At 40.0% G+C, this 26060-nt stretch overlaps 1 protein-coding gene across 6 annotated transcripts in view; it reads left to right on the forward strand.

Annotated features, from left to right (window-relative positions):
* LOC133657158 (Kv channel-interacting protein 2-like) overlaps window positions 1–26060 on the forward strand; it is a 344954-nt gene that overhangs the window by 255837 nt on the left and 63057 nt on the right. The window contains exon 1 of one of the 6 annotated variants that reach the window (XM_062058132.1): window positions 24561–24726. The exons of 4 other annotated variants lie outside the window; for them this stretch is intronic. In XM_062058132.1, the coding sequence (XP_061914116.1) occupies window positions 24591–24726 (136 nt within the window). In that variant the 5' untranslated portion in view covers window positions 24561–24590. Of the gene's footprint in view, window positions 1–24560; window positions 24727–26060 lie in introns of those variants that run through there. One more of the 6 variants, XM_062058133.1, reaches the window with a different exon arrangement.

Below are 26060 nucleotides of genomic sequence, written 5' to 3' on the forward strand. Positions count from 1 at the left end.
CCCTCAAGTCACGCTACCAACCGAGCTATACCGCCCCACACATATATACACATATACATATAAATATACATATACATATATACACACACATATATACACGTATACATATAAATATACATATACATATATACACACACATATACATATAAATATACATATACATATATACACACACATATATACACATATACATATAAATATACATATACATATATACACACACATATATACACATATACATATAAATATACATATATACACACACATATATACACATATACATATAAATATACATATACTTATATTAGGGGCGGCATGGCGTAGTGGGTAGAGCGCCCGTGTCAGAAACCTGAGGGTTGCAGGTTCGCTCCCCGCCTCTTACCATGCCGTTGTGTCCTTGGGCAGGACACCTCACCCTTGCCCCCGGTGCCGCTCACACCGGTGAATGAATGATAGGTGGTGGTCGGAGGGGCCGTAGGCGCAAATTGGCAGCCACGCTTCCGTCAGTCTACCCCAGGGCAGCTGTGGCTACGAAAGTAGCTTACCACCACCAGGTGTGAATGAATGATGGGTTTTTAACATGTAAAGCGACTTTGGGTACTTAGAAAAGCGCTATATAAATCCCAGGTATTATTATTATTATTATTATATACATATATACACACACATATATACACATATACATATAAATATACATATACATATATACACACACATATATACACATATACATATAAATATACATATATACACACACATATATACACATATATATATAAATATACATATACATATATACACACACATATATACACATATACATATAAATATACATATATACACACACATATATACACATATATATATAAATATACATATACATATATACACACACATATATACACATATACATATAAATATACATATACATATATACACACACATATATACACATATACATATAAATATACATATACATATATACACACACATATATACACATATAAATATACATATATACACACACATATATACACATATACATATAAATATACATATACATATATACACACACATATATACACATACACATATATATATATATATATATATATATATATATGTATATATAACAGTATACATATACATATATACACACACATATATATACAGTATATATATATATTTATATATACACACACACACACACACATATTCACACATATAGCGCGGCCCCCAGCCAAATTGTTTTAACCAAATGCGGCCCCGGAGTCAAAAAGTTTGGGGACCCCTGGTCAAGAGGAATAAAAGTAGTGAGTGGAAAGCAGAAGGTCCTTGTTGTGTCTGAGTCTCTTCCCCCGCTGTAGCCCCTCTGAAGGCTCGTCAAGATAAGAGTGTGCTGCACCACAGGCTGTGACAGAAGACATTCAATACACAATTCTTTCCATCCTTAACCCTCCATCACTGTCTCTCGCTTCCTATGCTTGTATCTGTCTGTAGCCCTCAACATGATTACTACAGGTGGGAATCTTTGGCCACTTCACGATTCGATTACCATTGCGATCCAGGAGCTACCTTTCGATTAAAATCGATTATTTTACATTTCTTTTCGTTTCACTAAATAAGCGTTCATCACTTGCAGCTTTAAAAACAGTGCATTTGTAACAAGAAAAAGTTACGTATTTTTCGGACTATAAGGCGCACCTAAAATCCTTTCATTTTCTCAAAACTCGACAGTGAGCCTGCAAAAACTGAAATCTAAGTAAGATTAAATATCTCAAATAAGGGTGATATTTGCTTATTTTCTGTCTTATAAGATCATTCTTCTCACTAAGCAGATTTTATGTTAGAGTGTTTTACTTGTTTTAAGGGTTTTGGTCCTAAATGATCTCAGTAAGATATTACAGCTTGTTGCTGAGATTTGATGACCTATATTGAGTAAAACATGCTTGAAACTAGAATATCAACTGTTGCAAAGCTGTGTCATCAACACTCACAAGTATAAAACTACGTTTTTAAAGTAAGAATTTCTTACTTCAAGCATGAAAAAAAAAATCATGATGCCGAGCGCATATCATTATGTCAAGATAATGGCACTAGCATTTACTTAATTTAAGAATATTTTTCAACATATTGAGCAAAAAGGTCTCTTTTTTTTCTACCAAGAAAAGTGCACTTGTTATTAGTGAGAATATACTTATTTTAAGGTATTTTTGGGTTCATTGAGGTTAGCTAATTTTACTTGTTTTGGAAAGTCTTGACAAGCCACATTTTCTTGTTCTATTGGCAGATCATTTTGCTTAGTTCAAGTAAAAGACCCCTCATTTTTTTATTTTTTGTTTTTGTTTTTGAACACTGACTTTTTGCTGTTCCTAATGTACAGAATAATTCTGGTTGTGCTTACTGACCTCGAAGCAAACTTATTTGGTACATGGTGTAATGATAAGTGTGACCAGTAGATGACAGTCACACATAAGAGATACGTGTTGACTGCGATATGATGGCAGTCACAAATAAGAGATACATGTAGGCTGCAATATGACTCAAGTAAACAACACCAGCATTTTATATGTCCATTGAAAATATAGAACATTACACACGGCGCTCAAAAATCTATCAACATGTTTTAGTACGACTTTGGTAAGCTATGAAGTCGCACCGCTTGATGGATTGTACTGTGCTTCAACATACGAGTATTATTATGGTGTGTGTATAAGGTAAGACATATTATCTGGGGTTTTGTTTCGCAATATTATGCAAAAGCTACTTTTCTTACCTTCTGGTACCTGTTGATGTGTGTTTGGTATCTGCATAAGTCTCCAAGCATGCATTTCTACCTCTCATTTATTTTGTCCTGTTTTTGATCAGGTTTTTTCTTTCCTCAACCACTGGACCTGTTCTTCCCAAGGCTGAAGGCTAATTATGTGCTTTTACAATGAATGTACAGTGAGCAAGTGATAGTTAGTCTGTGCAGACTGGCGTGGTGTGTCGTGGTGATGAGCATAGTGTGTTGGGGTGATGACCATAGTGTGTCGTGGTGATGAGCATAGTGTGTTGTGGTGATGAGCATAGTATGTTGTGGTAATGAGCATAGTATGTTGGGGTGATGAGCATAGTGTGTTGGGGTGATGACCATAGTGTGTTGGGGTGATGAGCATAGTGTGTTGTGGTGATGACCATAATGTGTTGTGGTGATGACCATAGTGTGTTGTGGTGATGACCATAATGTGTTGGGGTGATGAGAATAGTATGTTGTGGTGATGAGCATAGTGTGTTGTGGTGATGAGCATAGTATGTTGTGGTAATGAGCATAGTATGTTGGGGTGATGAGCATAGTGTGTTGGGGTGATGACCATAGTGTGTTGGGGTGATGAGCATAGTGTGTTGTGGTGATGACCATAATGTGTTGTGGTGATGACCATAGTGTGTTGGGGTGATGACCATAGTGTGTTGGAGTGATGAGCATAGTGTTTTGAGGTGATGACCATAGTGTGTTGGGGTGATGAGCATAGTGTGTTGAGGTGATGAGCATAGTGTGTTGAGGTGATGACCATAATGTGTTGTGGTGATGACCATAGTGTGTTGGGGTGATGACCATAGTGTTTTGAGGTGATGACCATAGTGTGTTGGGGTGATGACCATAGTGTGTTGGGGTGATGAGCGTAGTGTGTTGTGGTGATGACCATAGTGTGTTGGGGTGATGAGCATAGTGTGTTGAGGTCATGACCATAATGTGTGTTGTGGTGATGACCATAGTGTGTTGAGGTGATGACCATAGTGTGTTGTGGGGATGACCATAGAGTGTTGTGGTGATGAGCATAGTATGTTGTGGTAATGAGCATAGTATGTTGGGGTGATGAGCATAGTGTGTTGGGGTGATGAGCGTTGTGTGTTGTGGTGATGACCATAGTGTGTTGGGGTGATGACCATAATGTGTGTTGTGGTGATGACCATAGTGTGTTGGGGTGATGAGCATAGTGTGTTGAGGTGATGACCATAGTGTGTTGTGGGGATGACCATAGAGTGTTGGGGTGATGACCGTAGTGTGTTGTGGGGATGACCATAGTGTGTTGGGGTGACGACCGTAGTGTGTTGTGGGGATGAGCATAGTGTGTTGGGGTGATGACCATAGTGTGTTGTGGGGATGAGCATAGTGTGTTGGGGTGATGAGCATAGTGTGTTGGGGTGATGAGCATAGTGTGTTGTAGTGATGACCATGGTGTGTTGTGGGGATAACCATAGTGTGTTGTGGGGATAACCATAGTGTGTTGGGGTGATGACCATAGTGTGTTGGGGTGATGACCATAGTGTGTTGTGGGGATGACCATTGTGTGTTGTGGGGATAACCATAGTGTGTTGGGGTGATGACCATAGTGTGTTGGGGTGATGACCATAGTGTGTTGTGGGGATGACCATTGTGTGTTGTGGGGATAACCATAGTGTGTTGGGGTGATGACCATAGTGTGTTGTGGGGATGACCATAGAGTGTTGGGGTGATGACCATAGTGTGTTGTGGGGATAACCAGAGTGTGTTGGGGTGATGAGCATAGTGTGTTGAGGTGATGACCATAATGTGTTGGGGGTGATGACCGTAGTGTGTTGGGGTGATGACCATAGTGTGTTGTGGTGATGACCGTAGTGTGTTGGGGTGATGACCATAGTGTGTTGGGGTGATGAGCATAGTGTGTTGTGGGGATGACCGTAGTGTGTTGGGGTGATGACCATAGTGTGTTGGGGTGATGACCATAGTGTGTTGGGGTCATGAGCATAGTGTGTTGGGGTGATGACCATAGTGTGTTGGGGTGATGAGCATAGTGTGTTGTGGGGATGACCATAGTGTGTTGGGGTGATGAGCATAGTGTGTTGAGGTGATGACCATAGTGTGTTGTGGGGATGACCATAGAGTGTTGGGGTGATGACCGTAGTGTGTTGTGGGGATGAGCATAGTGTGTTGGGGTGATGAGCATAGTGTGTTGTGGGGATGAGCATAGTATGTTGTGGGGATGACCATAGTGTGTTGGGGTGATGACCATAGTGTGTTGGGGTGATGAGCATAGTGTGTTGGGGTGATGAGCATAGTGTGTTGGGGTGATGACCATAGTGTGTTGGGGTGATGACCATAGTGTGTTGGGGTGATGAGCATAGTGTGTTGGGGTGATGAGCATAGTGTGTTGGGGTGATGACCATAGTGTGTTGGGGTGATGAGCATAGTGTGTTGTGGGGATGACCGTAGTGTGTTGGGGTGATGACCATAGTGTGTTGTGGGGATGACCATAGTGTGTTGTGGGGATGAGCATAGTATGTTGTGGGGATGACCATAGTGTGTTGTGGGGATGAGCATAGTATGTTGTGGGGATGACCATAGTGTGTTGGGGTGATGACCATAGTGTGTTGTGGGGATGACCATAGTGTGTTGGGGTGATGACCATAGTGTGTTGTGGGGATGACCATAGTGTGTTGGGGTGATGACCATAGTGTGTTGTGGGGATGACCATAGTGTGTTGGGGTGATGACCATAGTGTGTTGTGGGGATGACCATAGTGTGTTGGGGTGATGACCATAGTGTGTTGGGGTGATGACCATAGTGTGTTGTGGGGATGACCATAGTGTGTTGGGGTGATGACCATAGTGTGTTGTGGGGATGACCATAGTGTGTTGGGGTGATGACCATAGTGTGTTGTGGGGATGACCATAGTGTGTTGGGGTGATGACCATAGTGTGTTGGGGTGATGACCATAGTGTGTTGTGGGGATGACCATAGTGTGTTGGGGTGATGACCATAGTGTGTTGTGGGGATGAGCATAGTATGTTGTGGGGATGACCATAGTGTGTTGGGGTGATGACCATGGTGTGTTGTGGTTAACGCACAGTAAGGCAGTTGTGTGATGCATTGTGATGTCTGAATTGATTTTCTGGCTGCTGATGTGTGTCAGGAAGCTATCTGCATGGCAAGTGCACGGAAGACCGTAGTCTGTTCTTCTCCTTTTCCTCGTGCACATGTCTGCAGAGTGATGATAACATTGAGTAAGAATCATCTGATTAATGCACACAAACGCATGGAAGTATTGCGTACCCACTTACAGTAGTTGTGTTTGAAAGATTTTGCTGCTGAGCTGCCTTCTAAAACATGTTGGCTGGATGTTTTGTCCAAAAAGCAATGAAGTCAAAAGCCTAAGTGACTGCAATCCACATTTACTAGAATAGTTTATAGCTGAGGAGTTGTGTTGCTACAGTCTGCTTGCTAATGCACTAACATGATGTTCATGCAAAATGCAGCAGGGGGAAAATAATCCTTGCACTGTCTTCAGAAGTTCCAACCTTAGAAGCAGGCGTCATCACAGAGGTCAAACACTACAGTCAGCAGTTGTATTTGGGGAAAGTGAAGTGTTTTTTTGTAATAATAAATAAATCAAATGTGAATTTAAAGACTTTTAATTGTTTCTTAAGTGCTTTCACACTCCAATGTCTGCTAGAGGTTGTCACTACAGTAATAGGGTTGGGATGCTATAGCCTAAAATTATCCATCCTAATAAATATTGCAGCCTTGTGCGATAACTATGTACATCAGGCATATCAATTATAATACAAAACCAGTGAAGTTGGCACGATGTGTAATTCGTAAATAAAAACAGAATACAATGATTTGCAAATCCTTTTCAACTTATATTCAATTGAATAGACTGCAAAGACAAGATATTTAATGTTCAAACTGAGAAACTACTTTTTTTTTTCCAAATAATCATTAACTTACAATTTAATGGCAGCAACACGTTGCAAAAAAGTCGGGATAGGGGCATTTTTACCACTGAGTTACATGGCCTTTCCTTTTAACAACACTCAGGAACTGAGGAGACCGATTTTTGAAGCTTTTCAGGTGGAATTATTTCCCATTCTTGCTTGATGTACAGCTTAAGTTGTTCAACAGTCCGGGGGTCTCCGTTGTGGTATTTTAGGCTTCATAATGCGCCACACATTTTCAATGGGAGACAGGTCTGAACTACGAAGCCACGCTGTTGTAACATTGGCATTGTCTTGCTGAAATAAGCAGGGGCGTCCATGATAACGTTGCTTGGATGGCAACATAAGTTCCTCCAAAACCTGTATGTACCTTTCAGCATTAATGGTGCCTTCACAGATGTGTAAGTTACCCATGCCTTGGGCACTAATACACCCCCATACCATCACAGATGCTGGCTTTTGAACTTTTCGCCTATAACAATCCAGATGGTTCTTTTCCTCTTTTTTCCGGAGGACACGTCCACAATTTCCAAAATAATTTGAAATATGGACTCGTCAGACCACTCAATCAAACCTTTTCCAACATTCCGCACTACAAAATAATAAAATGATGTGCTATGATTCCCATTTGCCCCCGTTCCCGTCGTAATAATGGAGTGCTGGCCACTACGATGTAAATAATAATAATAATCGTAATACAATAAAATAAAGAGCTTTCACCCGAAGGCAGGCACGGCTGACCCGTTTGACTAATTTCACTTGATTAAACATTTTCCAGTATTCCACACTACAAAATGATAAAAGGATGCTGTTGCTGATATACAGTACAGGCCATAAGTTTGGACACACCTTCTCCTCATTCAATGCGTTTTCTTTATTTTCATGACTATTGACATTGTAGATTGTCACTGAAGGCATCACAACTATGAATGAACACATGTGGAGTTATGTACTTAACACACAAAGGTGAAATAACTTAAAACATGTTTTATATTCTATTCTATATTCACTTTACCCACCTGCTCCCAGTGCCACCCACACTGGTTTAAATGTACCGTATTTTCCGCACTATAAGGCGCACCTAAAAACCTCTAGATATCTCAAAAGCTGACAGTGCGCCTTATAATCCGGTGCGCCTTATATATGGACCAATATTGAGCCACAACAGGTCTCGCAACTACGGGATGCATAATGTAACCCCAGCCTCTACTGTAGCGTCTATTCTATGCGCCTTATAATGCGGTGCGCCTTATGTATGAACAACGTTTTAAAATAGGCAATTCATTGAAGGTGCGCCTTATAATCCGGTGCGCTTTATAGTGCGAATAATACGGTAACTTAGATACACATGTGGAGTTATGTACTTAACAAAAAAAAGGTGAAATAACTGAAAACCTGTTTTATATTCTAGTTTCTTCAAAATAGCCACCCTTTGCTCTGATTACTTTTTTGCACACTCTTGGCATTCTCTCGATGAGCTTCAAGCACACTTGTGAAGGGAAAACCATTTCAGTTGACTACCTCTTAAAGCTCGTCAAGAGAATGCGAAAATGTGTGCGAAAAAGTAATCAGAGCAAAGGGTGGCTATTTTGAAGGAGCTAGTTAAGTGAATTATATTTATATAGCGCTTTTCTCTAGTGACTCCAAGCACTTTACATAGTGAAACCCAATATCTAAGTTACCGTATTTTCCGCACTATAAAGTGCACCGGATTATAAGGCGCACCTTCAATGAATGGCCTATTTTAAAACGTTGTTCATACATAAGGCGCACCGCATTATAAGGCGCATAGAATAGACGCTACAGTAGAGGCTGGGGTTACATTATGCATCCCGTAGTTGCGAGACCTGTTGTGGCTCAATATTGGTCCATATATAAGGCGCACCGGATTATAAGGCGCACTGTCAGCTTTTGAGATATCTGGAGGTTTTTCGGTGCGCCTTATAGTGCGGAAAATACGGTACATTTAAACCAGTGTGGGTGGCACTGGGAGCAGGTGGGTAAAGTGAATATAGAATAGAATATAAAACATGTTTTAAGTTATTTCACCTTTGTGTGTTAAGTACATAACTCCACGTGTTCATTCATAGTTTTGACGCCTTCAGTGACAATCTACAATGTAAATAGTCATGAAAATAAAGAAAATGCCTTGAATGAGAAGGCGTGTCCAAACTTTTGACCTGTACTGTACATTCCTGCTGTAGGTAGGTATTGTATGGGAAGTAAAAACGTTGCATCCGTACAGCCATATTTTAAAGTGCTGTATTGTCAGCATGGCAAAAAAAACTTGCACTCAACCAGCTGCCTAAACGGGCCGTCATGGGAAATGAACATAAAATAATTTAGCACATCAATGCGTTTTTGCTCATATCTGAAAAAGTTCGGGACACTTTGTATTCTCTCCTGCTGCAGGATTTACTAGCATAAAACATTCATGCATTGGCAGTGGCCATTATTCACCTTGTCTTACTGCAGCAACAATGGAAGGCCGAAGATTGTTGTTATTAGGCCATTTTGGTTTCACAGTCGGTATGATCAGTCGTGGTCGGACATTACTAAATTGTTTTCTTTCCTTCAGGCCCTGTCGAATGGTTTTCTAGTTCCTTTAGTTTCGACATCTAACTTTTGAAAAGCTCAGATCGAGTTAGCCGCTTGAAAGTTTTCTCTGCAGTATCGACCTGTTGGGGGCTGTTCTTACCAGATGTATCTGCTGGAGACAGGAGGTAGGCTGCTGCATTTTGATAGGGTTGAAATATATTTAGTGGATTGCAGCGCTGCCACCAACACAGCAAAACACATCATGCCTTCTAAAAGTTCAAAGAAATATAATGGTGTAAGTATGAGGTCTTTAATACTATTTTGTCTGCTGTCTTTTTCACATATTGCAAATATAGCACTTGTGTGTGTACTGTACTCTATGTATTTATGTATACATTTTGTGTGTGTTTCATTTTCTACTTATTATGTACAAACCCCGTTTCCATATGAGTTGGGAAATTATGTTAGATGTAAATACAAACGGAATACAATCATTTTCAAATCATTTTCAACCCATATTCAGTTGAATGCACTACAAAGACAACATATTTCATGTTCAAACTGATAAACATTTTTTTGTTGTTGCAAATAATCATTAACTTTAGAATTTGATGCCAGCAACACGTGACAGAGAAGTTGGGAAAGGTGGCAATAAATACTGATAAAGTTGAGGAATGCTCATCAAACACTTATTTGGAACGTCCCACAGGTGAACAGGCACATTGGGAACAGGTGGGTGCCATGATTGGGTATAAAAGTAGATTCCATGAAATGCTCAGTCATTCACAAACAAGGATGGGGCGAGGGTCACCACTTTGTCAACAAATGCGTGAGCAAATTGTTGAACAGTTTAAGAAAAACATTTCTCAACCAGCTATTGCAAGGAATTTAGGGATTTCACCATCTACGGTCCGTAATATCATCAAAGGGTTCAGAGAATCTGGAGAAATCACTGCACGTAAGCAGCTAAGCCCGTGACCTTTGATCCCTCAGGCTGTACTGCATCAACAAGCGACATCAGTGTGTAAAGGATATCACCACATGGGCTCAGGAACACTTCAGAAACCCACTGTCAGTAACTACAGTCTGTCGCTACATCTGTAAGTGCAAGTTAAAACTCTCCTATGCAAGGCGAAAACCGTTTATCAACAACACCCAGAAACGCCGTCGGCTTCGCTGGGCCTGAGCTCATCTAAGATGGACTGATACAAAGTGGAAAAGTGTTCTACTACTTTGGCACGTGTTGCAGCCATGAAATTCTAAGTTTTGATTGATTGATTGATTGATTGAGACTTTTATTAGTAGGTTGCACAGTGAAGTACATATTCCGTACAATTGACCACTAAATGGTAACACCCCAATAAGTTTTTCAACTTGTTTAAGTCGGGGTCCACTTAAATTGATTCATGATACAGATATATACTATCATATATACTATCATCATAATACAGTCATCACACAAGATAATCACATTGAATTATTTACATTATTTACAATCAGGGGTGTGGAGGGGGGGGGGGGGGGGGGGTAGGATATGGACAGCAAGTAGTGGACATAGAGAGAGAGAGAGAGAGAGAGAGAGAGAGATCAGAAGGCATAAGAAAAAGTATCTGCATTTGATTGTTTACATTTGATTATTAGCAATCCGGGGAGGGTGTTAGTTAATTATTATTTGCAAAAAAAGAATAAAGTTTATGAGTTTGAACATCAAATATGTTGTCTTTGTAGTGCATTCAATTGAATATGGGTTGAAAATGATTTGCAAATCATTGTATGCCATTTATATCTACATCTAACACAATTTCCCAACTCATATGAAACGGGGTTTGTACATACATTTGTATATGTAGTACATGTTTTGTACATTTATACAATAATGTAAACTGAATGAAAATAGGTTGAGAAATTAGCAAGATATGATTTATTTTCAATTTAGATGTGTTACCTTCATTGAGTACTTTGCTGTCCTTAAAAATGGCCAACTCACAGAACTTACTACTATGTGTGTGTATGGTCAAATCGACCTAGCAACAGCGGTTCGGTCCTCACAACTACAGAAGTAAATTTTTTTTTTTTACTTTGTGTGTTTTGCATTCTGAAGTGAGGTTGCAACTCTCTACTCCCATCTAGTGCAAGATATTTTTTTTTCATCATTCTAGCTATAGTGGAAAGGGGGGCCCTCACAACCTACTGCCCAAACGTGGGTCCACACAAAGTAGGGAAGACATGCATGCGTGTGTGTGTGTGTGTGTGTGTGTGTGTGTGTGTGTGTGTGTGTGTGTGTGTGTGTGTGTGTGTGTGTGTGTGTGTGTGTGTGTGTGTGTGTGTGTGTGTGTGTGTGTGTGTGTGTGTGTGTGCGTGCGTGTTCTGGCAATGCTTACTTAATGGCGACATCGCTCTGTTTACACAGTCACCTTTAGGGGACCTCTGACGGTATGGGGACAAAAAAACAGGTCCCCTAAAGGGAAACCTTTTTTTAAATGATAGTCAGATCCATTCTGAAGATGCCTAAGTGATTTTCAAGCTTTGGCCCATAAAACCTGTTTACTGGTTAGTTTGAGTGTGAGACATTTGCACAGCAGCCCAAATTGCATCCGTACAAATTTGTGTGAATTATGGTCCCCATGAACCATATTAACTCTTTTCCCCAGGGTCCCCAGTAAGAATGATCAGCACATTACTTCATCAATCCAGAGATTTAAAGACGTGTATGAGCTAACTGGGCAGTGGCCATTTTACCTCATTTTTTTTATGCCTCCACAACCTGTAGAACGGGTGGTCCCCACAAGTAATGATCAAAAACTTGGTCCCCATTCCAAATGCTAACCAGTGTGTGTGTGTGTGTGTGTATTTGTGTGTGTGTTGTGTGTCCTTGGAAATCGTTAACAGCTTGCGATCTTTCATTAGCCTCCCACTGTTCTGTTTGGTCTCTGGAGGTGAATTTTTATGAAGGATGATAAAGATAAAATAATTATAGATCAAGGTGGGCAGGACAGGGTGTCTCATTAGATGTGTTACATGACACTGCCCTCTCCAGGTGTCTGACGACATTGCAACTGTGTGAGTCAAGGGGGAACATGGCGTCCCCGTTTGCATTTGGAATGGTCAAACAGCCTACTTGTTGTTTTTAAAACACATTAATTTTCACACTTGGTTTACCACTTTGGCATGCATAGTATAAACATGCACTTATTACATGGTTGAAAACTAGTCTAGATAAAAAATCTCACTATTCCCCTCCAAAAAACCTTAAGACTATGCAGCTGAGATAGGCTCCAGCACCCCCTGCGACCCCAAAAGGGACAAGCGGTAGAAAATGGATGAATGGATGGATGGAATGACTTCTAAAAAAAGACCATTTTAGTATTCAGCTCTGACATTTTATTTTACCTCAGAAAACTATATTTGACCAAAAACAGCCGGAGTCCCTAACAAGAAGTTAATAGGTCTTTTACATTTTGGTGTGGGTGTTGTGGGTCTGGACCCCAGGATGCGGAAACGGCAGGCGAAGTGCTGGCAAAACATTTTATTTGATGACGATAACAAAAATAGGGCAGTACGGAAGTGTACGGGAAGCATATGGAACACTGTTCGTTATGGAAGCACAAAGCAAGGATAGGGCTGGCATAAAAAAGCATCCTGATTGAAACCCAGGTCAGTCCTGATTGCCAATAAGGGAGCCACACTCGGACAGAAGGAGCGGCAAGAAGAAGGCAAACAAGTTAAGTTAAAGTTAAAGTACCAATGATTGTCACACACACACTTTGTCCTCTGCATTTGACCCATCCCCTTGTTCACCCCACTGGGAGGTGAGGGGAGCAGTGGGCAGCAGCGGTGGCCGCGCCCGGGAATCATTTTTGGTGATTTGACCCCCAATTCCAACCCTTGATGCTGAGTGCCAAGCAGGGAGGTAATGGGTCCCATTTTTATAGTGTTTGGTATTACTTGGCTAGGGTTTGAACTCACAACCTACCGATCTCAGAGCGGACATTCTAACCACTAGGCCACTGAGTAGCTTAAACAGGAGTTAACAGGAAAATGGAACAAAAATAAAAGTGCTGTACAGGAAGCAACAAAATAACGAGTGCTGTCGAAAATGATGAGTTAACTCATGTGATTAATTTTGCATTAACAAGGTTTCCCCTAAACTGCCAAGACACATGTGGCAATGAGGGGCGTGGTTACTATGACGTCTGAGTACAGGAAACAACAAAATAACTCAGTGGCCTAGTGGTAAGAGTGTTCGCCCTGGGATCGGTAGGTCGTGAGTTCAAACCCCGGCCGAGTCATACCAAAGACTATAAAAATTGAGGGTTGAATCACCAAAAATGCTTCCCGGGCGCGGCCACCGCTGCTGCTCACTGCTCCCCTCACCTCCCACGGGGTGATCAAGGGTGATGGGTCAAATGCAGAGAATAATTTCGCCACACCTAGTGTGTGTGTGTGACAATCATTGGTGCTTTAATTTTAACTTTAACTAGTCCTGTCAAAAGTTATGTGTTAACTCATGTGATTAATTTTGCATTAACAGGGTTTCCCCTAAAGGCCTACTGAAAGCCACTACTACCGACCACGCAGTCTGATAGTTTATACATCAATGATGAAATCTTAACATTGCAACACATGCCAACACGGCCGGGTTAACTTATAAAGTGCAATTTTAAATTTCCCGCTAAACTTCCGGTTGAAAACGCCTTTGGATGATGACGTATGCGCGTGACGTAGCCAGTGAAACAGGAGTATCGGTAGCCCATTGAATCCAATACAAAAAGCTCTGTTTTCATTTCAAAATTCCACAGTATTCTGGACATCTGTGTTGGTGAATCTTTTGCAATTTGTTTAATGAACAATGGAGATTGCAAAGAAGAAAGTTGTAGGTGGGATCGGTGTATTAGCGGCTGGCTGTAGCAACACAACCAGGAGGACTTACTTGGATAGCAGACGCGCTAGCCAACGCTAGCCGCCAACCGCATTTGTGATCGGGTGAAGTCCTTCGTCGCGCCGTCGATCGCTGGAACGCAGGTGAGCACGGGTGTTGATGAGCAGATGAGGGCTGGCTGGCGTAGGTGGAACGCTAATGATTTATCATAGCTCTGTGAGGTCCGGTTGCTAAGTTGCTAAGTTAGTTTCAGCGTCGTTAGCAACAGCATTGTTAAGCTTTGCCAGGCTGAGAATTATTAACCGTGTAGTTACATGTCCATGGTTTAATAGTATTGTTGATCTTCTGTCTATCCTTCCAGTCAGGGATTTATTTATTTTGTTTCTATCTGCATTTGAGCCAGATGCTATCACGTTAGCTCAGTAGCTAAAGAGCTTCGTCGATGTATTGTCGTGGAGATAAAAGTCACTGTGAATGTCCATTTCGCGTTCTCGACTCTCATTTTCAAGAGGATATAGTATCCGAGGTGGTTTAAAATACAAATCCGTGATCCACAATAGAAAAAGGAGAGAGTGTGGAATCCAATGAGCCAGCTTGTACCTAAGTTACGGTCAGAGCGAAAAAAGATATGTTTTGCACTGCATTCTAGTCCGTCACTCTAACGTTCCTCATCCACGAATCTTTCATCCTCGCTCAAATTAATGGGGTAATCGTCGCTTTCTCGGTCCAAATCGCTCTAGCTGCGTTGAAAACAATAGGAAAATATGAGGAAGCGAACAACTGACTACGTCACGCTACTTCCGGTAGGGGAAAGTCTTTTTTTTATCAGAGACCAAAAGTTGCAAACTTTATCGTTGTTGTTCTATACTAAATCCTTTCAGCAAAAATATGGCAATATCGCGAAATGATCAAGTATGACACATAGAATGGATCTGCTATCCCCGTTTAAATAAAAATATTTCATTTCAGTAGGCCTTAAACTGCCAATATACCTGTGGCGATGGGGACGTGGTCATGGGCGTGGTCCCAATGACCCCATTGAATAATTAGCATAATTTGCTATGACGACATGATTTTCTTAAAAAGGCTCAAAAAAATGTATGCATACATTTAAAACAAATCTGTTTTTCTTAATTAGTTTTACATCAATTTTTTTTATCGTTTTGACACATTTCAAATTGTTGCTGCTTTTTTCAATTCAATTCAATTCATTTAAACTTTTTCTTGTAATTACTTTTTTTTTTTTTTAGTAAAAACTACTAGCAATAAATCTAGCATCTTCTTCTGGTGTTATTATAGAATGTACTCGTGTTTAAAGAGTCTACTTCTGTCCCTTGATGTCCCTGACTAAAGCGGCTGAAGCGTGCATGACGTCACACTCGCTTGGCGCTGCTCCAGTTGGACTTTCTTTTCTTAAAAGCCGCCACTGTCCTTTTAATATTTGCACATTTTGTAGATGGCTGTTGACGCGGGTATACCTGCAATATATATAAAAATCACGTCCACATTGCAGACATGCTGACAATGCTCCAGACAATGGGGTGTGTTTTGTTTACATCCGGTGGTCAAGTTTTCGGTCCATCATTTGTCAATAGTGCACAAATAATAGGTAATATATATAAATTCATATTGTAACGACCTGCTGTTTGTGTGGTTTAGATTTGATGTCAGTTGTTCCCCATGTTTACAAACACACCGTCCGTGCCTGAAAGATGATTGGTGGAGAATATGGAAGTGTGGTTGTGTGTCCGGGGGGTAAGCGAAGACTCAAGGAGACAAATGTGTTTTCACGAGAGGAGGTAAAACCTGTTGGAATTGTGCCGTTGTTTATCATAAGATTGGTAATAAAAGTTAAAAATAGTGTCGAACTTCGTGTGATACGAGCAATCCTACTGTCAAAGCCAACGACAGTTGTTAAAGTGGAATTTCCCCTCGTTAGCATTGAGGTATTATTGTGTGGCAGATTGATTGCTGTAGATAGACCACTAACTATTGAAAGAAAGGTTGGAAGACGTTATTAAAGGCCCTAAGTAAATATGACATTCATGCTCATGGTGAGTTCATATCAACTTCTGACCTCAACCTTATGATATCTGACTAAGTTTGAATTTTGAATTTGCGTTTACAGCTAAAAAGGTCACCCAATTATGGACACTAATTAAGAGACTAGTAGAGCAACCACTTTGCGGTGTACATCTCATAGAACTACACGGTACATATGTACTTAATCCATAACAAACATCTCCACATAAATAATGAATTACTACCAGAAGCGAAAACAATCCAGCCATCAATCAGGTTTTGACAACTGCTCATAAGAAGTTCATGTCTAAAGAACCTTTTTTCAGTATTAAAAATATCCTCACAAAGTAATGATTTATACAAATGAATCTTTTCTTCTCTTATCTAATTGGAAACACTAGCCAATTTCGAGCATCATTTGTCAATGACCCCCTCAGAGTCACATGTGCATGCACACACACATGCACTGTTTCTCCCTGTTGGACATTTTAATCAGTTTTGAGGGGAATAATTGCTCAGGTAGACGTCTAAATATGGAGGTATTTCAATTATGTGCTGTGTCTGCCTTTAAGGCAGATTACGCCTCAAAAAGACGTAACAATTATAACCCCAAATTGTATCCGTGCGTGTGTGTTTGGGGTGTCTACAGATCAGAATCTCCCTTGGGGTGTCTTGCAGATATGTTTTGCTGCATCTTAAAACAGGTCAGGCCAAAGAAGGATCCTGTACTAAGAGCGTCAGATGCCTCAAAAGTCTTTTAAAGTTCATTGCATAGGTCTTTTGTATGCTTGCGTGTATTACTATTACAAAGAACACCAGATTGCAATGTATTTACCGGGTATATTAGTGCTGTCAAAAGATTACATTTTCAAATCAGATTAAACACACTTTTGTATTTTGATTGATCACGATTAATCGCAGTCAAGTACTTGCATGCATACTTTAAATTAAAGGCGCCATATGTAAAAATGTGGCCAGAAATGCTCCTGCAATCACGGGTTGCCAGATACGCAGCCGAATCCAGCTCGATCGACCGGGTCTATTCCAAGGAACTTCAAACTTCCACTGCCTCTTACTAGGAGTTGAGGTGCTGGGACCGTGATAGCTGAATAGACAAGCCTTTTGTCAATAACAAATCTCTAACCAACACATTTTACACAGAAATTAGGCTATTTTCAGGAAGAAGTACGTCATGCCTGCGTACAATATCACAACAAATGGCAATCATATGGTTATTGTCAGTACTATCAGAAAACAAAGACTAAAACAAACTACAACCAACGCCAGCAATGGTTATACTGGTGAAAATAAGTAGAGCATGCTTAGCAGCCTAATGTACGCCCAAAATTAAAAAGAGGAGACATTTTACCAAGGTATGCCTATAGGCTACTGTTTCAAACGTTTCAGATTGCCATATAACTTGGTACATGTAGTCCACAATATGCAAACACGAATGAGGAATTATTTTATCATGTGATTTGGCTGTTTCCCATTGCCATGATGACAGCCGTGCTAATGTTGGAACCCATTTCCTAAGCGTATTAGCATATTGACAATGAAATTGGCACAGACACTACCCATATCCATATAGGTTTTATTTGTTGAAAATATATTTTGCTCTGTCAGTTCGACTACACATCGACATACAGGCTAACGGGCATATTTTCCTATATGTCGATGTGTCATTGACCGGGCTAGCATGCTAAGCTTTACACTAGGAGCTAAGCACCATCACACGAACATATATATATATATATATATATATATATATATATATATATATATATATATATATATATATATATATATATATATATATAGTCAAGGTTTCTGTGGTTTCTCCGTTATACAGGGCTTATTACTGGGGTAGAGCAAAATATACGTTAGGTCAGGAAAAAACACAGAGGCTATTTCATCCCTACAAGCCTTTCCCTGCTCTTCAGGGGATTTGATTGGTTTATATTTGAAAAATCCCCTGAAGAGCAGGGAAACCTGCAAAACAGGCTTGTAGGGATGAAATAGCTTCTGTGGTTTTTCCTGACCTAACGTATATGTTTCTAGTGTCTTCAAAGAGTGCATTTTTTAAATCAAATAGGGACTTTTGCAAAGGCTAGAACTAATTATTGTTTACATTGTTTCTTACGGGAAACTCTGCTTTATTATACAAACTTTTTTGGTTTGTGAACCATGTTCAAGAACCAATTAAATCCGTAAATCAAGGTTCCACTATATAACTACAAGGGTGTAAACTATTGCAGTTTACACGTATGACACCAAATACTATAATATTATCAAACCAAAAATAAATTCACCCTATTGCAGAATCCGTTGCACCTCGGTCCTTGTTTCCCTGCAACTCATTTTGCTAGCTTACCGTAATGATAGAGGAGACCCAATAAGTACAATAGTGTGTCGCATGGGTGGAAATAGGGATTCTTTCTAAATAAATGACCTGAATAACAAAAAACTACTTGAATGTAATTTTCAAACTGATTTGAAACATTGCACATCGTGGGTTGAGGACCACTGATGTATGCAGTGAAATGAGTTTAATGATCAGTAAGACACAATGTCTATGGAATAACAAAGAGTTCATGTCGATGAAAATAAATGGAGTCACACCGAAGACATTTGTGTTTATTTGCGATATATTGATCTCCCATCTCTTGTCTCTGTTTGGCAAATATTGTCCTGCACTACGGGAGAAACGGTGTCTCGCTCCCTTTTTTCATTGTCGATTGAACTCTGCGACTACAAAGGGTGTCTGCGGATGTACTGGCCCGATTATGTCATTGTACTCCTGCGTCAAACTGTTTAATTAAATGCTGTCATGCGTTAGTAGGTGTATGCAAAACGTACTGTAAGTCACTGCATGCCTCCCTCTGCCCATGACAATAGGCCTCGTGTCGTCATGTCACATCCTTCAAGGGCATTCAAAAAAAAGTTCAAAAGACAGCCTTCCTGTTTTCGGGGAGACGTCTTCAAACGACAGTGACGGGCAACTCATGTGGGCGACCGCACAGGGTTGTGTTTTATGACCGGGAAATCATAGCTCTCTGGGTCCCAACATCCTACCACAGATTGCTTGCAGCTTAAAAAAAGTCTCAAGGCTGCTTGTTCAGGTGGAGGTGTCGTGGCTACAGATCCATGGTCTCATTTTGACTTCGAGACCCAATAAATCTTCCAACAGACAAATCAAACCCTCTGTCAGACTCGTTTTTAACCCCCAGGGTCTCTTCAATCCACGCCTTCTTCTCCTCTTACACCCTGCCTGTTTTAGGATGCAGTGAATAAGATGCGCACAGACATTATATACTCTGTTTGTTGTGAGGCTTCCTGTTCATTATTGAACATGAAGAAATCAAGGGGATTTGTTTATGTCCATTTCTTTTACAACGATGGATCAATCTCACAACAGCCTCTGTTTATTTTCTGTACTGGTTATCCTGTTAAGGGTCTTGGGGAAGCGGGGCTCTATCCCAGCTATCAATCAGAGGGCCCCTATAGAAAAAACATCATTATTGCTCACATTCACAGATGTTTAGATTACCGCTGAGTAGGCATGGGCGATGTGGGCTATCTTGCAATAACGATCTCGCAATAAATAATTTGGCATATGCAAACCGCAAAACCAGTGAAGTTGGCACGTTGTGTAAATCGTAAATAAAAACAGAATACAACGATTTGCAAATCCTTTTCAACCTATATTCAATTGAATAGACTGCAGAGACAAGATACTTAACGTTCAAACTGGAAAACCTTGTTATTTTTTGCAAATATTAGCTCATTTGGAATTGGATGCTTGCAACATGTTTCAAAAAAGCTGGCACACGTGGCAAAAAAAAAGACGGAGAAAGTTGAGGAATGCTCATCAAACACTTATTTGGAACATCCCACAGGTGAACAGGCTAATTGGGAACAGGTGGGTGCCATAATTGAGTACAAAAGAAGATTCCATGAATTGCTCAGTCATTCACAAACAAGGATGCGGCGAGGGTCACCACTTTGTGAACAAATGCCTGAGAAAATTGTTTAAGAACAACATTTGTCAACCAGCTATTGCAAGGAATTTAGGGATTTCACCATCTACGGTCTGGAATATCATTAAAGGTTTCAGAGAATCTGACATTGAATTCCCGTGACTTTGGATCCCTCAGGCGGTACTGCGTCAAAAAGCGACATCAGTGTGTAAAGATATCACCACATGGGTTTAGGAACACTTCAGAAAACTACTGTCAGTAACTACAGTTGGTCACTACATCTGTAAGTGCAAGTTAAAACTCTACTATGTAAAGCGAAAGCCTTTTATCAACAACACCCAGAAACGCCACCGGCTTTGCTGGGCCCGAGCTCATCTAAGATGGATTTATGCAAAGTGGAAAAGTGTTCTGTGGTCTGACGAGTCCACATTTCAAATTGTTTTTGGAAACTGTGGATGCTGTGTCCTCTGGAACAAAGAAGAAAAGAACCATCCGGATTGTTCTAGGTGCAAAGTTGAAAAGCCAGCATCTGTGAGAGTATGGGGGTGTATTAGTGCCCAAGGCATGGGTAACTTACACATCTGTGAAGGCACCATTAATGCTGAAAGGTACATACAGGTTTTGGAGCAACACATGTTGCCATCCAAGCAACGTTATCATGGACGCCCCTGCTTATTTCAGCAAGACAATGCCAATGTTACGACAGTGTGGCTTAATAGTAAAATATTGTGGGTACTAGACTGGCCTGCCTGCAGTCCAGACCTGTCTCCCATTGAAAATGTGTGGCGCAGTAGAACTTTAAAATACGACAACGGCGACCCCGGACTGTTGAACAACTTAAGCTGTACATCAAGCAAGAATGGGAAAGAATTCCACCTGAGAAGCTTCCACAATGTGTCTCCTCAGTTCCCAAACGTTTACTGAGTGTTGTTAAAAGGAAAGGCCATGTAACACTGTGGTAAAAATGCCCCTGTGCCAACTTTTTGGCAATGTGTTGCTGCCATTAAATTCTAAGTTAAAAAATAAGTTTCTCAGTTCGAACATTAAATATCTTGTCTTTGGAGTCTATGCAATTGAATATAAGTTGAAAAGGATTTGCAAATCATTGTATTCTGTTTTAATTTACGAATTACACAACGTTCCAACTTCACTAGTTTTGGGTTTTGTAAATGATAACATAACAATTTCGAAGTACACATTGTGCAATTTCCAGTTAGATTAATTTGTCAAAACTATCATTCATCTACTTGCTAATTTACTGTTAATATCTGCTTACTTTATGTTGTAACATGGCTCAATCTACACTTCTGTGAAAGTGTAATAAGAACATATTATTCTTTTTTTGGATACTTTACATTAGTTTTGGACGATACTACAAATTTGGGTATCGATCCAATACCAAGTAGTTACAGGGGCAGTATTGGTAATGGCAATGTTCAAAGTAAACATTTTCAGGACCATAAATGATTACATTTTTGATCATAACTGTAATTTGAAATATCAATTACTCTCTGCATTTGACCCATCCCCATGTTCACCCCCCTGGGAGGTGAGGGGAGCAGTGAGCAGCAGCGGCGGCAGCGCTCACGAATAATTTTTGGTTATTTAACCCCCAATTCCAACCCTTGATGCTGAGTGCCAAGCAGGGAGGCAATGGGTCCCATTTTTATAGTCTTTGGTATGACTCGGTCGGGGTTTGAACTCACGACCTACCGATCTCAGGGCGGTAGGTCCACATTATGTAGACCACAAGGAAGTATTTTACATTTAGAAGAAAAAAAATTAAAATATGAATTCTTTAATGAGCCTTATAATCCGGAAAATACAGTATTAACCCACTACTTTTGAGTACCGTATTGGTTCAAACTGGAATTAAAGTAATAGTTAAAGTACTAATGATAGTCACACACACACTAGGTGTGGTGAAATTGCTCTCTGGATTTGACCCATCCCCATGTTCACCCCCCTGGGAGGTAAGGGGAGCAGTGAGCAGCAGCGGCGGCCACGCTCAGGAATAATTTTTGGTGATTTAACCCCCAATTCCAACCCTTGAGGCTGAGTGCCAAGCAGGGAAGTAATGGGTCCCATCTTTTAGTCTTTGGTATGATGATACGCCTATCTGTATTATTTTTTTTGTTTTTATCCAGCTGACCGTCGTAATTAAGACACACTTTCACATTATTTTCAGCTGCCACTGCTATGCATGAAAAACCAGCTTATCAATCAATCAATCAATGTTTATTAATATAGCCCTAAATCACAAGTGTCTCAAAGGGCTGCACAAGCCACAACGACATCCTTGGGTGCCATTTCTTGTAGTCTTTGGTATGACTCGGCCGGGGTTTGAACTCACTACCTACCGATCTCAGGGCGGACACTCTAACCACAAGGCCACTGTGCCGGTTAGTATAGTTAGAACTAGGGCTGCAACAACTAATCGATTAAAATCGTTTATGAAAATAGTTGGCGATTAATTTAGTCATCGATTCGTTGCATCTATGCTATGCGCATGCGCAGAGGCAATTTATTAGGGTCCGCACAGGACCTTTTCAAAAGGAATCCCAAAGGGAGTCCTTTTGCAATGGGACGAAAGGACCCTATTGAAATTGTAATGTTTTATTATTATTATTATTATTATTATTATTCTTTTTTCTTCCGCAGCTTTGCGCACTACTTCGCCCCCCTTAACATGCTTCAAAACTCACCAAATTTTTTACACACATCCAAAAAGTGTGCCAGCAGACTTTAGTCAAAAAACCAAACCCAAAAAATCACAATTGCTCTCTAGCGCCCCCTAGGAAGAAATCTGCCTCTAACTCCCACTAGGAAGGTCGTAGAGACATGAAACAAAAACCTGTATGTAGGTCTCAGTTAGACCTACAATTCATAATTTCACTTCTTCGGGCGAAAACCAACAGGAAGTTGGCAATTTCCCCTTCAAGACAAAAAATGACTAAAAACACTCATTTTTGATTTTTGAGCTGTAATTTGACCCCCTTAAAATACTTCAAAACTCACCAAACTTCTCACACACATCGGGACTGGTGGAAACTGTGATCTAAAAAAAAACCGAATTCCAAAACTCAAAATTGTGCTCTACATAATTTTTGGAAAAAAAAGAGAAAAAACTGCTCCTCAGAGGAAAACTCTGACAAAACTGCTTGTAACTTTCGGTAGGAACGTCGTAGAGACATGAAACAAATACCTCTATGTAGGTCTTGCCTAGACCTACATTTCATTATTATTATTTTCTTATTTTTTTTATTTTTTTTTATAAACCTTTATAAACGGCAACATGTACAAACAACTGAGAAACAATAATCAAAATAAGTATGGTGCCAGTATCCTGTTTTTTTTTTCAATAAAATACTGGAAAGGATAGAAATGTAGTTAGTCTCTTTCATCCGATTATTAATCGATTAATTGAAGTAATAATCGACAGATTAATTGATTATCAAATTAATCGTTAGTTGCAGCCTATAGTTAGAACAGTACCCATCGCAATAAATCAACGCTTAAAACACAATTACCTTTCTTCCTTTTGCCACGCTGAAATAATGAGTCTCTTTGCACCAACCAATCTGCTGTGTGATGACTACTGTGCCAAAAAGTGGCATTTGGAAAGCCAATTTTAGAACGGGTTGAAAAAGTTTTTGGAACAGATGCGACTGTAGCGTCCCCACATTCCCACGGCACATAAGCCCAAATGCAACACAGGACTGCAGCCAGATTGGACCTCCAGGTGTGTTGACTTTACACTGGGGAGGGGGGGGGGGTGGGGGGGGGACGGCGGACACATCTGTGACTTTGTCCACCCTCACCGACTTTCCCAATCCTGGCTTTTTTTTAGGGGGGTGTTCTGAATCATGTCCTCCCAACACACCCCTTCTAACATTCTCCAATTTTTTTTTTTCTCCTTGTCTCGTCTCGATTCATTACTCTCTTCCCTCCCTACCGCCGGTGTGTGTATAGTGGAACTCTCCACTCCTCCCACACCTCCACGGTTCCCTCACTCACTGGCCCAATTAAACACGGGGAGGGACACAGCAGGGGGAGTCAGGAAGAGGAGGCAAACTCGTGGAGACGCTTTGAGAGTCCACATCTGGGAAGACGTAACATCTGCCTGACGGGGAATGGTCCCAACTTCGCCTGGAACTTAAACCGCCTCTGACAAACCTCTGTGTGGGCGAGGAGCTGGTCCCGCTTACCATTCGGGGAACGCGGAGCAATAACAATCCAGCCTCTGCGATGCAGCTGCTGCGCAATCCCAGGATGGAGAGGCATCAACTCGTGGAGGGAGACGGAAGAGTTGAAGACATTTGTGATTGGAGCTAAAGGCGCTGGAGGGGTGGGGAGGGTGGACGTGCTCGCCCCAGGGCGCGGGGTTTTTCGGGGCTGTCAGATCCGGAGAGCGAGCAGGATAAGGGGAGAGGATGCATCTGTTCTTCCGAGAAAAGTGGGAGGTGGAGGGGCTGCAGACGGTGGGCATCCTCCTGGTGGTGTGCAGCTCCCTCAAACTGATGCACTTTCTGGGGCTGATCGACCTTGCCACCGCAGGTAAGACCCATGGTAAGAGACGCTGCAGTCAGGAGGGAACAATAAGTTCAGTTTCAGTTTCAGTTTCAGTTACAACCGCTAGTTCCAGTTGTTTCATTACGGCACGTCCGAAAAGGAGTAGGAAGAAGCAGAGCTTATTTATTTTATACATATTATTATTATTATGTATATTATTATTTATATTTATATTATATATATATATATATTTATATTATTATTTATATTATTATTTATATATATTATTATTATATATTATTTATATATGTTATATATAATATTATATATATTATTATGTTATTATTATTATTATTATTATTATTATTATTATTATTATATATTATATATATTATTATATATATTTGTATTTTCATACCGTAGCAATTGTATCCAATTTCCTTGTTCTCTGTAACAGAACAGTGAACAAATAAATACACTGTAAAAAAAAAAAAGATGTAAAAAAAACGGTCATCTACTGGCAGCTACAGCTGCCAAACGAAAACAATATCAAATTAAAGTAAAACATTGTAAACCAAACAATGATCAAAAACATTATAATTACAGAAATTTTCGTGAAACATTTTCCGGAAAAATATCGTAACATTACATGAATTTGAAAGTAATTTAAGAAAACAGAAAATGCTATGTATAATTAATTTGGTATTTTTCTGTAAAAAAAAATTGAAATATACATAGTTTGTCATTACTGGCATATTACTTAAAATAACAGGCGGATTGTTTATTTACAGATAATGTCTTCAATTGTACAGTTTTACAAACTATATAAAAAAAAAGAAAAATTACTGTAGAAGTTTAGAGTAAATTAACCATAAAAATAGGATTTATTTTTTTTTAGTGTAATATACCATAGTAAGCATACAAATATTAATAAATACATAAATAATCTTTGTCTCAATAGAAAAACAAGTGTCAAGATGTTCATCATAATTCTTGTTCTTTGTGAACACTTGTAGTTTGAACAGTCTCTTAAACTGAATCATATTGGTGCTTTGTTTGATTTCTTTGCTTAATCCCTTCCATAATTTAATTCCACATACTTATATACCGTATTTTTCGGAGTATAAATCGCTCCGGAGTATAAGTCGCACCGGCCGAAAATGCATAATAAAGAAAGAAAAAAACATATATAAGTCGCACTGGAGTATAAGTCGCATTTTTGGGGGAAATTTATTTGATAAAACCCAACACCAAGAATAGACATTTGAAAGGCAATTTAAAATAAATAAAGAATAGTGAACAACAGGCTGAATAAGTGTACGTTATATGAGGCATAAATAACCAACTGAGAACGTGCCTGGTATGTTAACATAACATATTATGGTAAGAGT

This window comes from Entelurus aequoreus, linkage group LG09, assembly GCF_033978785.1.
Source record: "Entelurus aequoreus isolate RoL-2023_Sb linkage group LG09, RoL_Eaeq_v1.1, whole genome shotgun sequence".
Classification (NCBI taxonomy): Eukaryota; Metazoa; Chordata; class Actinopteri; order Syngnathiformes; family Syngnathidae; genus Entelurus; species Entelurus aequoreus.